Genomic DNA, 13,199 nt, shown 5'->3' with positions numbered 1-13,199 from the left:
AGCTATATCCATCAATTTAGAGCTTAAAGACCAGAAGGATTCAGAAGAACCTTTAAGCATACAGAAGTTTCCTTTTAATTTTGCAGGAAATTTGCAAGTATTCTTATTGTAACATGTAATTAGTTTTAAAAACATACAGATCTCACTGCTGACCAACTACAGGTCAGAGAGACTGTAATTAAACAGGTAACTTACAAGCAGGCTGTAAACTTAGACTATTTTTTTTTCTTTGTTTTGTGATCTAGCTTCTCCAGATGGTGACATTTTGCAAGAGATACTGGAACACAGACAACAATGGATTGTTTGAAATTAAATGCAGCCCTTACTTCAGGGAAGAATTAAGTGGGGGCCTTGACATGCTTAATCTCAAGGAAATACAGTTTACGAGTAAACAGATGTTTAAACAACAAATCCTTACTCACTTATGGAAGATGTTGCAAATACTGAAAGTTATCTTAAGGAACAAATGTGTTGTAACAGAAATAATTCAAAAACAAATACAAACATGCTTTAGCGACATGTTTTTCTTTTCCTGCTGCAGACTTCAACATTTACTGTTTGGTTGTCACTATTGGTATCTATAATCCACTTAAATATCTGAAATATCACATACTAATAAAACTTCTTACACCGAAATGAAATAGTCACTTTCAATAGTTAAATCTGAAAATACAAAACAACATGTTCCAGGCTGGGAGAGAGCACTCTTAAAATAGCACACCTCTAGGCTTACACAGAAACTTCTGATTAAGAAGACAACATCATATTTAACATAGCAATTGTTTCTTGATATGAGGAATACAGAATACCAGATAGAGTCAATGTGCACACAGTGCTTTTTGGCTGTTCAAAAACATTAATCTGAAGTGATAAAATTTTGATTCTTCCTAAAGTAAATTCATATCCTTGAAATCTACTATGATAGACTGATCAAAGTTGATCGACCTGTTATTTAGGATTTTTCCTCTAAGTATGGTATACATTTTACCCTAATAGGAACAGACTTGAATCTTTAGCAGTGACATTAAAACAAACTTAAGTATTGGCCCTGCTGTACTGCATGTTTTATGCATATAATGATATTAAAAAAAATTAATATAAGCAATTACAAGAATTGAGGAAATCAAGAGCTAAAATGAAGATGTAGAGACAGACAATGCTGAGGGCTGTGAAAGACAACACATGAAAGAAGCATGTAACGTCTTGGGCTGATGCAGGTGAGAGAAGAGGAGGAAAAAAAAAGATATAGATTTTAAAAAAGAAATGTAGTTGATGCTGTTAAAGGCACCAAGGCATTTTAGAACTTTTTGGAGTGCGGGAGGGGTTGTTTGGTTTGGGTGCTTTTGTTTCTCTTGGAACTAACATCAATCAAGAAAAGCTTCTTCTGTATTCTTACAACTAGGACATCAGGACGAAAGCAGGGATGCAATATTTGTATACTTATTGCAGAATGTATAAATAAGCTACAGCTAAGAGAAAAAGTAAAGCTGAAGACAGATATGCATCTGAACCTGAAGTGAGCAGTTTTTCATAATTCTTGTATAAATACATTCCATAATTAAAGAGCACATCTTTAAAAACCTCTCCAGAACCAGAGTTGGGACTTGCATGACAATGTTTACCCTCATCAACACTGCTGCATTGCACACACCTTTACAGTAATCTGCAGGATCCTCTTGCTCCTCATCGTCGGACCCTAAAATCTCCTCCTCTGGCTCTGGCGGCGTGGGCTCCGGCAGGGGCGGAGGTGGGGGCGGGGGTGGAGGTGGAGGTGCAGAGGGAGCTTTCTGTTGAGGCTCTGGCCTGAAAAATCGAAGAGACAATACACTTAGTAAAGAGCTTCCTCACAGGGATAACCCTTGCCTTCAGAGGGGAGGAAAAAATGTCTTGGGAAGTAGCAGTGAAGCATGTCTCACTTATGTTCTCACTGTCATCTTTCCTACCACCTGTAGGACCCTAGGGATGCGTGGACAGAGATGCACCTGACCAGACCAAAAGCATGTCTCAGGTGAACTTGGAATTATTCAATGGAACAGCTTGGAAAAAATATATAAAGTATATAATCAGACATGGACAAGCTCTTGCCTGCTAGCTGAAGGAAGATCTCATTAACACACAGGAAGAAACAATATTTCAGCAACACTGACCCAACCCAGACAACTTAATGCACTTCTCCTCATCTGTAGCTGCTGCCAAGACTATGGAAAGCTGCATCAATACACAGAATACCAAAACCAGGTATTAGGAAATAAGAGAGAAAAAATTTATCTTCCTAGGTAGCCTATGATACTCTCCCAGAGCACACACAGCATGCTTTAATATGTGCTAATTGAAAAAAACCAAACCAAACCAAACCAAAACCACCAAGACCCAACATCACCAAGAGGTGTTTTTCTGGCTGTCTTGCATCTCCAGTTTAGAAAAAACAAAAAAATGAAGTATGTTTTATATCCTGTTCTAAGAAAGGCTGTACTTGGTATTTGTAAACACCTACAAATTACTAACATTTCAAAATTCTGAGTATTTTCAATACACATAAAAAATGAAATCCAGGGTTGAAGAATACTTATTTGTCAATAATTAAGAAAGACTTCTCCAAACAAGTTGACAAGTTTCGGGTTTTTTTATATTCATACTTCATACAAATAAAAAAAACATATACTTGCCAAATACATTTGCAAAGTAACTTAAAGCATTTGTGCCATCAAAAGCTGCTACAATTTGCATTTATATCTACTTCAAATCTAAACCATCTGAAAAACACCATATTAACCATATTTTGTCCTTCATACAATAAAAAAATAGAAAGCTGTAATTAGCTATTTTTTCAACTCCTAAAATTTAGATTCAAATACTTCCTTGATCATGAGTGAAAACTGCATTTATGTTTATCCCATTCCTGTAGTCCTCCGCTTTATAATTCCCCCAACCACTTTTTCTTTTTACACACTGCAATTGTTCAAGACAGACAGAGCATTTGGAGTCGAAGAGTACACAGTTGGTCAGAAATAAATTCCACTGGCAACATGCACCGCCTGCACAGCAGCTGCTATTATGCCTTTGCTTTAAAGGACATCACTGGAAGTTGCATGCATACCAAATTTATCTGCCTGCTACCCCTTCCAGATAATAACATTCTTCTATTCGTTCAGTAAATGGCCAGATTTAAAAAGGAATACTTGGAACTAATTCATTAATGGTTCAAGTTACGATGAGGAATCCACTCAAATAAATAAATTTTTGTAATTTTTAACCACATAAAGCTTAGGACAGAATAGAAGAGAGAGAAGGGATCCATTTGTAGGATAAACAATAAATATGTTTGCATGTGCTCCTACTTACATAAGTTATGCTCTTTTATCTTCCCTCTTTTGTTCCCAACAGATGTGTCTCTATTATACATTGCAAGGAAAGTAAACCGATACAGCAAATGGAAGCACATTCTCTGATGAGTTAATCTTACTGATCGTTAGATAAATGGCCCTCCAATAGCCTGGTTTCACAGTGTCAGCAAGCTGATGGCCCCTCTGCCCAACCTGATGTTGGCAGAAAGCTTTAATCAAACACATCATAGTATAAAGATCTACGTTACAAACCTTGAAACCACATCTGCTGGGCACGAGGCCATTTTGCATGCACAGATCAAGAACTACGAATGTTCAAAAATTAATAATATTAATGATGAGCAAGAAAAATAAAGCATAGCATAAAATTGCCTGCACTTCATCAATGTATCTGAAAGCAGTGTGCCAGGTAACACAGGCACATCCATCTGTGCCTCGACTCCTTATTTTGGATGGTACCATAATTTTACTTCATTCTGACCACAAGTCTCCATGTTTGGTCACAGAAGATGGTACAAATAAAACGCAAATAGGTTAGAGCAGTATGGTACAGGGGTCATAAGTTCAAAACTCCATCGAAATTGTGCAGATTTTGTCTTTTAAGATACCAACTATTTGCTCTATTTCTTCACATGATAAAGATAAAACTTTAAAGCGAATTGGAAGCATTTCTGGAATTGAGAATCACACGTTTTGTTGCTCATTTCAGAAATAAACATCAAGGAATATGAAGAATCCCCCTCCAAGGGAAGGAAAAGTGTACAACCCAAGATTTAGAAAAAAGCTAATATTTTAATTTATTCCTAGGGAAACAGACTCAGAAGCTGCTCTATTTTCTTAATCTTTCTCAAGCTACTATATTTGATTTTGTTTTGAAAAGGGTTATTTTTTTCCTGTCCCCAATCCTACTTGTATTTGGTATTCAGGAGTGTTTTCTTATTGTCCTCTGTGGACATCAGGAAGGAAGGAAAGATATTACTTTATTTCCTTCTGGAGTGATTTATGATTTTGTCTGAGAACAACAAAACACTGATTTAAACTGAGGAAGATCTTTGATTTATTTATCCTTTTAGCTTTTCTTGTATCTTTTGAAGCAATCAAATATCAGTACATCAAGAAGGCTGAAGGAAAGAAATGCTGCTGAGTTACATCAGTCTGATTTATTTTGCCACTTTTTGCTTCAGTTTAGGATTCCTACCAAAGGATTCTCAGCATTGTTCTTTAGGTTTGTTCACTTTTACATTTCTGGGGTATATGTAAATATTAAGTCTTCAACACTTGACTTGGCTGCTTCAACTCTGCCTACAAGTTGAATAACTCATCCTGGCATCACCGATGCTTGTTCTTCTGCCAATACACAATTTCAGAGTGTTAGGTAGGACATCAGTCGATAAGTGAACTCCAGTTTTGCTTTTCTTAGTATCCCTTTTATTGAATTCAAAAGATAAGCTATGATGAATGTTTCAGTGATATCTTCCTTTGCAATGCATGGCATGAATATACACTTTATTCAGCTTCGACTTCACTTTTCCAGTATAGAGTTTGTTAAAATAGGAATTATTTTTTCTTTAAAGTGGACTTTAAAACACCTCTGGCATTAAAAACCCAGCCATTAAACAAACTGTGAGTAATAAGCATGCAGCCTAATCTCCTTTTCCAAAATGCAATTGTCAAAAACTATCATAACATAACAAACTATTCAACAGCTGCATTAGTTCAAGTTATTACTTTCTTATTTCCTAAAATGTTGTACGTAATGATAGGCATTAGGTAACACATGCATGCAGAGGCATATACTAAATCTATTCTTTTTTCTGAAGTAATCTCTTGGTATTCTGTGGTCTACCACCACTAGGTTATTCATCCCCATTCAAGCATAAACACTTAATTAATAGAAGAAGATGACACACTGTTTCTAGACTCACAGGATCCTGTCAGTAGGTATACAGAGAACTGACCATCTCCACAGGCTACAATGACAAACCTTGTAATTGTACTGAAAGAATCATTACAAACAATTAACGAACACTAGCCAGGATGTTTTATCTTTTAATTACTCTCTTTCAAATAGACAAAAATAAATTTACAGCAGAGTCTAATCAAAATAGAATTAAATCCTATTTTTAACCTGCTCTTAAGAGAGAATGCTTAGTAAAAACAAAAGAAAAGCTAAAGCATTTCTCCTTTAGAGTGAACTTGAAGCAAAACATACCAAAAGGCTGCATGAAGTTTTACAGAAAATCAATTGCCCACTTTAAGAAATATAAAATTACTGACAACTTAATTTTACTGTTCTCTGTCATGGACATGTTGCTCTGTCTGCCAACTGGGGAACTGCCAACAGTAAAAGCAATCTCCGTAACATTAAAACCTGAAAATGCTGGGGAAATTATACCATGAGAATTCAGGAAAAATTCTTCAGAAGAAGAATTTTGTTGTCGATGTTGTGGGGTTGTTTGCTATTCTTCTGTTCTGGAAAAGGTAAAACAAGAGCAGTGAGGGTGATTAAAAACACGAAATGCCTTCCATATGGGAAGCATCTGAACATACCAGAACTCTTCAGTCAGGAAAACACAGTGGAGATATAAAATCTTGAGAGCCACAGAGAGAGTGAATAGGAAATGACTGTTCACTGCCTTTCTCCACACAAATTGAGCCAAGTTAAAAAAATCTAAAGAAAAAAAAATTACTCATGAAAAATGATGTTAAAAACTAAACTCACCTTGTTTCTTCAGATATCGTGGATAAGAGAAGCTAGCTAAGTTCAAATAGGGCTCAGAAAAACTCATGGAAGAAAAATCGACTGTTAGCTAATGCAAAACCACCTGTGACTCACAAAGCCCACCAGCCTGAGACTGCTGGATTAGGAAAAGTATTCAGCACATCGGGGCCCAACCCTACACTCTTCCCCTGGCAACTGCTCCTGGCCAGAGGGAACATAGACGCACCTCGGGTCTGATCTCCTGCCGCCACTTCATCTTCAGACTTTCCTTCCTTTTCCTCAACAAATGAATCACTTCCATTACTAAAATCCAAAACAGACTTCAGGCCTCTTTATCTAAAACCCTCATAGACCAAAAAAAAAAAAAAGTTTTAATTGTTATTATTTAGTAATGGATAAGAATGCATTGCAGGCAAGATCGCTACACAACAGGATTGCTTGAAGAAATCCTCATGTTGTTCTCTATGGGAAAGAAGGCATTTAACAGGAGTCTCCTTCTCTATAAACACTGTACTGTTGGCATGATGAACTACTGAACTTATTAACTTAAAGAGTATTTATAGGTAAACAGAACTTTACCTTGAATGTAGATAAAACCTGCATCTGATTCTCCTGCTTTTAGGAGAACATTGTCTCAGAAGGAAAAGAGACTGAGTAAAGTGAAAAAAAAAAATGGGAGACAGAAATTGGTGGGGTTAAACTAAAGAACTGCCTCATTTTGAGAGGAAAACAAAACTCTCCTTAATATTTTCAGATGAACACATCCAGAGAATTTTTTACTATTAGGAAATGCAATTAAAAGGAAGTTAAATGACTCCTTCATATATTTAATAAAATAAAAGTTGGAATAAACTGTATTCTAACAATGTTATGAACCTCCTGACATGTCCATAGATGCTCTTTGGGGAAATTCAAATTGAAAAGTAAAAAAAAAATATAAAAGGAAGCAGGGGGAGGGTAAACAGCAGAAATGTGCTATAAGCCTCCTAACACTGAGATGTGAGCTTTAAGAAATCTACGAGTAGGTGTGGGTCCATCTGGAAGGAGCTCCAGCTATGCTTCCCTCCAGCTCCGGAAGGCAAAATCTTATGCTCCCGGGCAAGGCTCTCAGGTGCCATAGAGCTTCAAGTCTGAAATCTCTATACACGAGTTTCTTCCAGCTGTTAGTAATTGCTTAAGGACTCCATTATTTAGATCTCTTGTCCAAATGGCATCTGCTTTACTCATTGAACTCTTTCCTGTTCTTTTTACCAAATGCAGATTTAGCTTAATTAGACAGGTGCCTTCTAACAGTGAGCTCTTTGAACTGGAGGCACCCTTAAATGAAGGTTTTCTAAATAAATCCACGTGCATACAATATGCGACAAAAACACAAGGAAAATCAAAACAACCCCAAAGTTCTTGCTCAAGGAACAAAATTATGTTGCATATTTCAAGTAAGATTTTAAATAAGATTTTGAATAATTTCAAATTTTAGTAATTATTATGATAAGTTATTTGTAATTTAATATTATCATTATTTTAAATTATGCCAGAGGTCGTCTTATTGTTTTTAGAAACGAAGTCTATAAATCCAGAAGGAAACAGAGCATAACGAGAGATGCTTTTAACTAACTCCAAGAAATTGTTAATATGAACTTCTACTTTCTGTAAAGCTTTGCTTTACATGAAAAGCTCTATTTGTGTTCTTATACTAGTACAGAATTGTCCCATAATTTCCAATTCTAGAAAGTCCACACACAAAAAGAGAGACTGCTAGCATGCCACAAGCATGAAACAGTTTCTACATGTGGTCATTAACAACATTATCATTCCTCCTGGGATTGTTAACATTCCTTCGAAAGATACCATCATACTACCACACATCAATCCCAGCACCAGCGGAAACCCCTCCTGGACTGGAGCAGGCTGAGACACAGCAGATTCTGTGACCTCAAATGAACAACAAGAGTGAGAATGAAATTTTCATTCCCATCTTGCTTACCAGCCTTTTGGAGGCAACCTTGGGCTTCAATGTATGTCCAAAGTAAATGCCAAGGAACTCTGCCTTCTTCTGTTCAAAACAATGGGTACCATAAATAAATACCATTTCACGCAGCATACTGCAGTCTTACCATGCCCCCACCCCAGCCTAGCAGCAGAGCACTGGGTCAAAGAGAGATACTTCTTGTTTTACACTCCTCAGGACAGAGCTTCTCCCTTGCCTCGGTGCCAGATTGCACAGCCATGATGGATGACGAATCCATGCACTGGGCTCCCTCCCTCTGCGGCCACATGGGAGCCAAGATGAGCAGGAGGCGCACATTGCCAAGGTCCAGCAGAGCTGAGAGGAACCAGTAGCAGCCTACCATTACATCAATCCACATCTAACATGAAGCAGTAAGGTCTGCCAGGTTTGTAGACATTACAGGAGGCGGCTCTTTTGGGCTTCCTCTGACTCAAAGTTACACCAAGTTCCCAGAAGTAATTGGTTTCAAGCTCTGAAAGTCAGTCTCAAACAAAATTTTGTTCTCAAACAGATGCAATTCTGTTAAAATGTTCTTAAAACAGCAAATCAGGAGCCAAATCTACCCAGCAAGCTTCAATCTTAACTCAACTTGCCAAGGTATTATGTTTTCCTCTTCAAATACTGTTTTTCTTGCAGAGTTCTACTTTCGAGACCAGTCATCCACTACAGACTTGCAGAGTAAAAAGAGTCAACAGTTAAAAAAGAAAAAAACAGACCCAGCTGGTGACACAAAAAGAAAATGCCTAGATGTACAGTCAGCAGCTTGCACTTTACTTCTTTTAGTCACCAGTAAAATGTTGTAAAGGCTGAGGAAGGTATAAAAAAAAAAAAAAAAAGAAAGGCACAAATTCCTAAAAGCCAAAGAGAAGCACAGCTGTTTTAAGTTCGTGGAAAACTTACTGATCAATGGAGAATACAGAGTTTCTTTTATATGCTGCCTAACATGCCAAAACGAAACCTCCACTTGAAGTCAGTCAGGTAAGGAATATTGTGAATATTGCTCCAATAACAACCTAGTTAAAAACACGCCGTGCTCATAAACCACATATGAAGCCTCCCCATCTCCAAAGCCTCTTGCAACAAGAGTCCCTTCTCACGCCGCACGGCTCCCTCCAGTCAGCAGCTTGCACTTTACTTCTTTTAGTCCCCAGTAAAATTTTGTAAAGGCTGAGGAAAGAAAAAAAAAAAAAAAAAAAAGAAAGGCACAAATTCCTAAAAGCCAAAGAGAAGCACAGCTGTTTTAAGTTCGTGGAAAACTTACTGATCAATGGAGAATACAGAGTTTCTTTTATATGCTGCCTAACATGCCAAAACGAAACCTCCACTTGAAGTCAGTCAGGTAAGGAATATTGTGAATATTGCTCCAATAACAACCTAGTTAAAAACACGCCGTGCTCATAAACCACATATGAAGCCTCACCATCTCCAAAGCCTCTTGCAACAAGAGTCCCTTCTCACGCCGCACGGCTCCCTCCTCCATCTCCCTGTGTATGGACCTCCACTTCCGACCGATGAGAAGACCCGACAGGAAACACTGGCACACAGTAACGCAAGGAGCCAGTATCTGTTGGCTTCTTTTTCCTCTTACTATGGCTAAACTGTGTGATGGATCACTTTTACCAAACTGACTCACAAGTGTATAAATGGAAATTAATTTTTTTCCTTTTCTTTTTGGTGTTTTATGTTGTAGTATTCAATTTCTGACTTTCTCTTTGGCATGTTAAATTATAGTGTTTCTAGTCTTTCTATTAATAAGATATAATCAGAAAACATGCTGCTGTTGCTTCAGTATCCTACAGTTGCCACTAGCAACAAAATTGCAAGTTTTGAAGGGGAGGAGGAAGAAGCACCCTCTGCTCTCCAACAGCCCTATCTGCCCCTGGAAAAGTTAGTAGATTTAACTTGATTTGGCATCAAAATCCCTTAAGTCAACGACCCTTTGAAGTCAAAGATGGACTCAAATATGAATTAATAACTAAGTTATGAAACATGAGATTGTCTTTTTTATCAGTAGAAGCCAACAACTTCCTTACAGTTAATATAAACGTACATACACTACAAGGAAGCAGTATCCAATTTATGTGTCTTAGAAACCATTCAGAGACAAGCGTGATAACCTTAAGCAAAACGAGCAGGAGTAAATCAACAAATGCAATGTTTCACACCCTTTTTAACCTATTTAACAGCCTACTGGAAAAGATTTCATAGGAACAGTAGAATTATATCTCGTCACTTCATATCAAATGCAGTCACAGCAGCAGCGCACCTCTCATTTCCCTCCCCCCCCCAGGCTCCCAAACACACCCTGGTAAAACGTAATCCTGACTTCACATCATCATCTCAATGCGAAAAAGCATTTTTCATCTCCATGCTTAGTTAACATTTGGAAGACCCATCCATCCTGTTAGTGCAAATGCATCATGCTCTGGATTTTGTCTGTGAACACAATTCTATAGGCAATGAGAAAAGGGTAAGCAGACAAGCATCTTGGATGGGAGAAGCACTGAGGGACACAACTGGCAGGGAGGGAGGGAGGGGAAAGAGCCTGCAGGAATAAAGTTGCACGACTAAGTCAGCAACTAGAGGAACCTCTCTGCAGCAAATACAGAGCATCACTGCAGAGATAAATTCTGAACGCTGTAGTTGGAACCGTGCTGAAACCAAACTTCACTCCGCTAATCTTGCTTTCGAGAAGCTGGAATGAATATTTTACATCAATTCTTTACATTAAGAATCGTAACTCATTGTCACTGACAGACTTCCTTTCGAAATGAAGGATTGATCTCAGTTCTTCTAAAAAAAAACATAAGCCCCCTCCCAAACTTCCAAATGCTAGCAACATCTCCTCCATATAAAACCAAGAATTTTAACAAATCTCTTCACAATTCCACTAGTATTTTATGAAAGTACCTATGCTTGCACTGCAGTATTACTAAATAATAAAAACAATCCAAACAAGAGCAACTTAAAACTTTTTATATCAAATATTAGACATAAGTTGCAAATATGCTTATCATTCAAAAACATTTTGCCAGTGTTCAGGTTACTAAAATTCTTCCATTTTGGGTATATGTGCCCATAAATACAGTATATGAAATGCCCGGTTTGAGTTTCTATATACATATTGCTCATTCATGACAATTTAAAAATCCATTTTCATAACAGAAATACATAAAAGAAGCAAAGAGACTGCAAAGTCCAGCAGCAGTTAAAAGCAAGAAAATGGCAAAATTACAGACACAGTTTTTAAAGAAAACTCATTCTCACCCAAATACAGAAAAATAGAGAGCAGCTGATTTTAAATATGCCGTATTTTAAAATATGGGCTAAAATACTTTGAGGGCTGCCCCTACACCTGGAGACAAACAAAATTTTAGCATCCATTCATCTATATCTAGCATTATCATATGCAAGAACATAATTTTGAAGCCTGGACACTGACCATGGTTAAGCCAGGATCAAGAAACGAGCTGCCAGTAAGCATAAACATTGCATATTCTTGCTGGTCTGCTTAGATTGCATCCTGGCTTTGCTGAGCTTTCCTGCATCTGGGAGAGAGCTTTTGGAGAAGAAGTTTCACATAGATGAAAAGAAAAGGAAGCAAGAACGTGGTCAATCTTTAACTCTGAAGTGCGGTCCAGAGGAGCCTGGCTTTTTATCTCTACTATGAGGACTTTTGCACTGTGGCTGCCTTCATCTTTTCATTACACCATGTAATTCACGACCCTTTACTTGATCTTTTTGTCGTCTTGTCTTCCTAGAGGCAGTAGCAATTACAACTGTTCAGACACATGCAAACACATTTGTTTGGACAATTGTTTGATAAATCAATCTAAAAGAAAACAGTAACTTAAGTTCCTCAGAAGGATCTTTTTGTCGTCTTGTCTTCCTAGAGGCAGTAGCAATTACAACTGTTCAGACACATGCAAACACATTTGTTTGGACAATTGTTTGATAAATCAATCTAAAAGAAAACAGTAACTTAAGTTCCTCAGAAGAAAAAAAAAAAAAAAGTATTTTTTTTAAGGTGCCTAGATCTCTGAATGTTTTTTCACTTACTGCTTATCTCTTGCCCAATCACCTTATAGAACACGGCATCTTGTATTTATTTTATGCACATTTCATGCCACTGTATTCAGCGTCCTCTCCTGTCACGTGTTCCTCAGTCCGTAAGATTCCTCAATGTGCCTATTCAACATTCCCAGGGAAACACCTTTCAATCCCTTATTCCCATCAATGATTTGCCTTGTGGGCTGTAGGGCCCATTTTGTAGCGCTCTGTATTTTCGCTTGCAAGCTTCAAAGGTCCCTTCATTTGACTGAATTTTCAACAAGCAGCAGCCATTTCAGGAGAATTAGGGAAGTTACTTCAGTATTTTACAGCCCTGTCCAGCTGGTTCGGCTGGCTTGGATGAGGCAGTTTTGGATACCAAATACTGTGACAATTCGTGGTGAGGTTTTCAGAATCTCTTATGTGTCAGCAAGTCTGAGAATAAGGGTTATCAGACCATCTGACTCATCCCAGCCTTGGCGTGCTTTACCTCACAGCATGGATGCTGGGTGACTCACCGATTGGAATATTCCTACTTCTAACAGCAAGAGAGAGTCTCACCCATGGTGGAAAAGCACTCAAGGAATCCCAGCTGTCGTGGTATCCTAGAGGAGATGAACATTCTCCCTTACAGAGCGAGGTCTTTCCATATCCTATGCCTTGATACCAGAACAACGTGACTGACGCTTCCCCTACCTGATCAGGAAACTGTACACCTCAGGAAAGGAAGCTCATCCTGAAAAGGTAAATTCTGAACCCAGTTTATAACAGCAAGTGGACAGCAACTATTCCTACCAGGAGGCTATCACCTCCAGTTCACCTCTTTCCCGTGAGTAACCCCATCTCAGGGTTTCTCAGCGAAGGACAATGGTGTCTGCACCTGAGCACTACACAGAGCTGTTTACAAAACTGAAGAACTTTCTGACTCCAGGTTTCAAAAGTCAAATGTCCAGGATAGTTATTATGGTACACTATAGGTCAGAAACACTGGTGCTGAGTCCTAATGGTAAAGGACAGTGACATCATGACTTCAAACCCATGACATGCGACAAGCAGAAATTGAGATCCAAGGAAC

The 13,199-nt window shown here is 38.0% G+C and overlaps 1 protein-coding gene across 3 annotated transcripts in view; it reads right to left on the bottom strand.

The window, feature by feature from the left end:
• The window catches only part of SRPK2 (SRSF protein kinase 2), a 98,344-nt gene that overhangs the window by 47,812 nt on the left and 37,333 nt on the right, over positions 1-13,199 (bottom strand). For all 3 annotated transcript variants that reach the window (XM_014963572.1, XM_014963571.1, XM_014963570.1), the window contains exon 2: positions 1,652-1,803. In XM_014963572.1, coding sequence (XP_014819058.1) covers positions 1,652-1,803 — 152 coding nt within the window. The remainder of the gene's footprint in view (positions 1-1,651; positions 1,804-13,199) is intronic.

This window comes from Calidris pugnax, unplaced genomic scaffold (genome assembly GCF_001431845.1).
Source record: "Calidris pugnax isolate Ruff unplaced genomic scaffold, ASM143184v1 scaffold44, whole genome shotgun sequence".
Lineage (NCBI taxonomy): Eukaryota > Metazoa > Chordata > Aves > Charadriiformes > Scolopacidae > Calidris > Calidris pugnax.
This window is presented reverse-complemented; position numbering and strand designations above follow the sequence as displayed.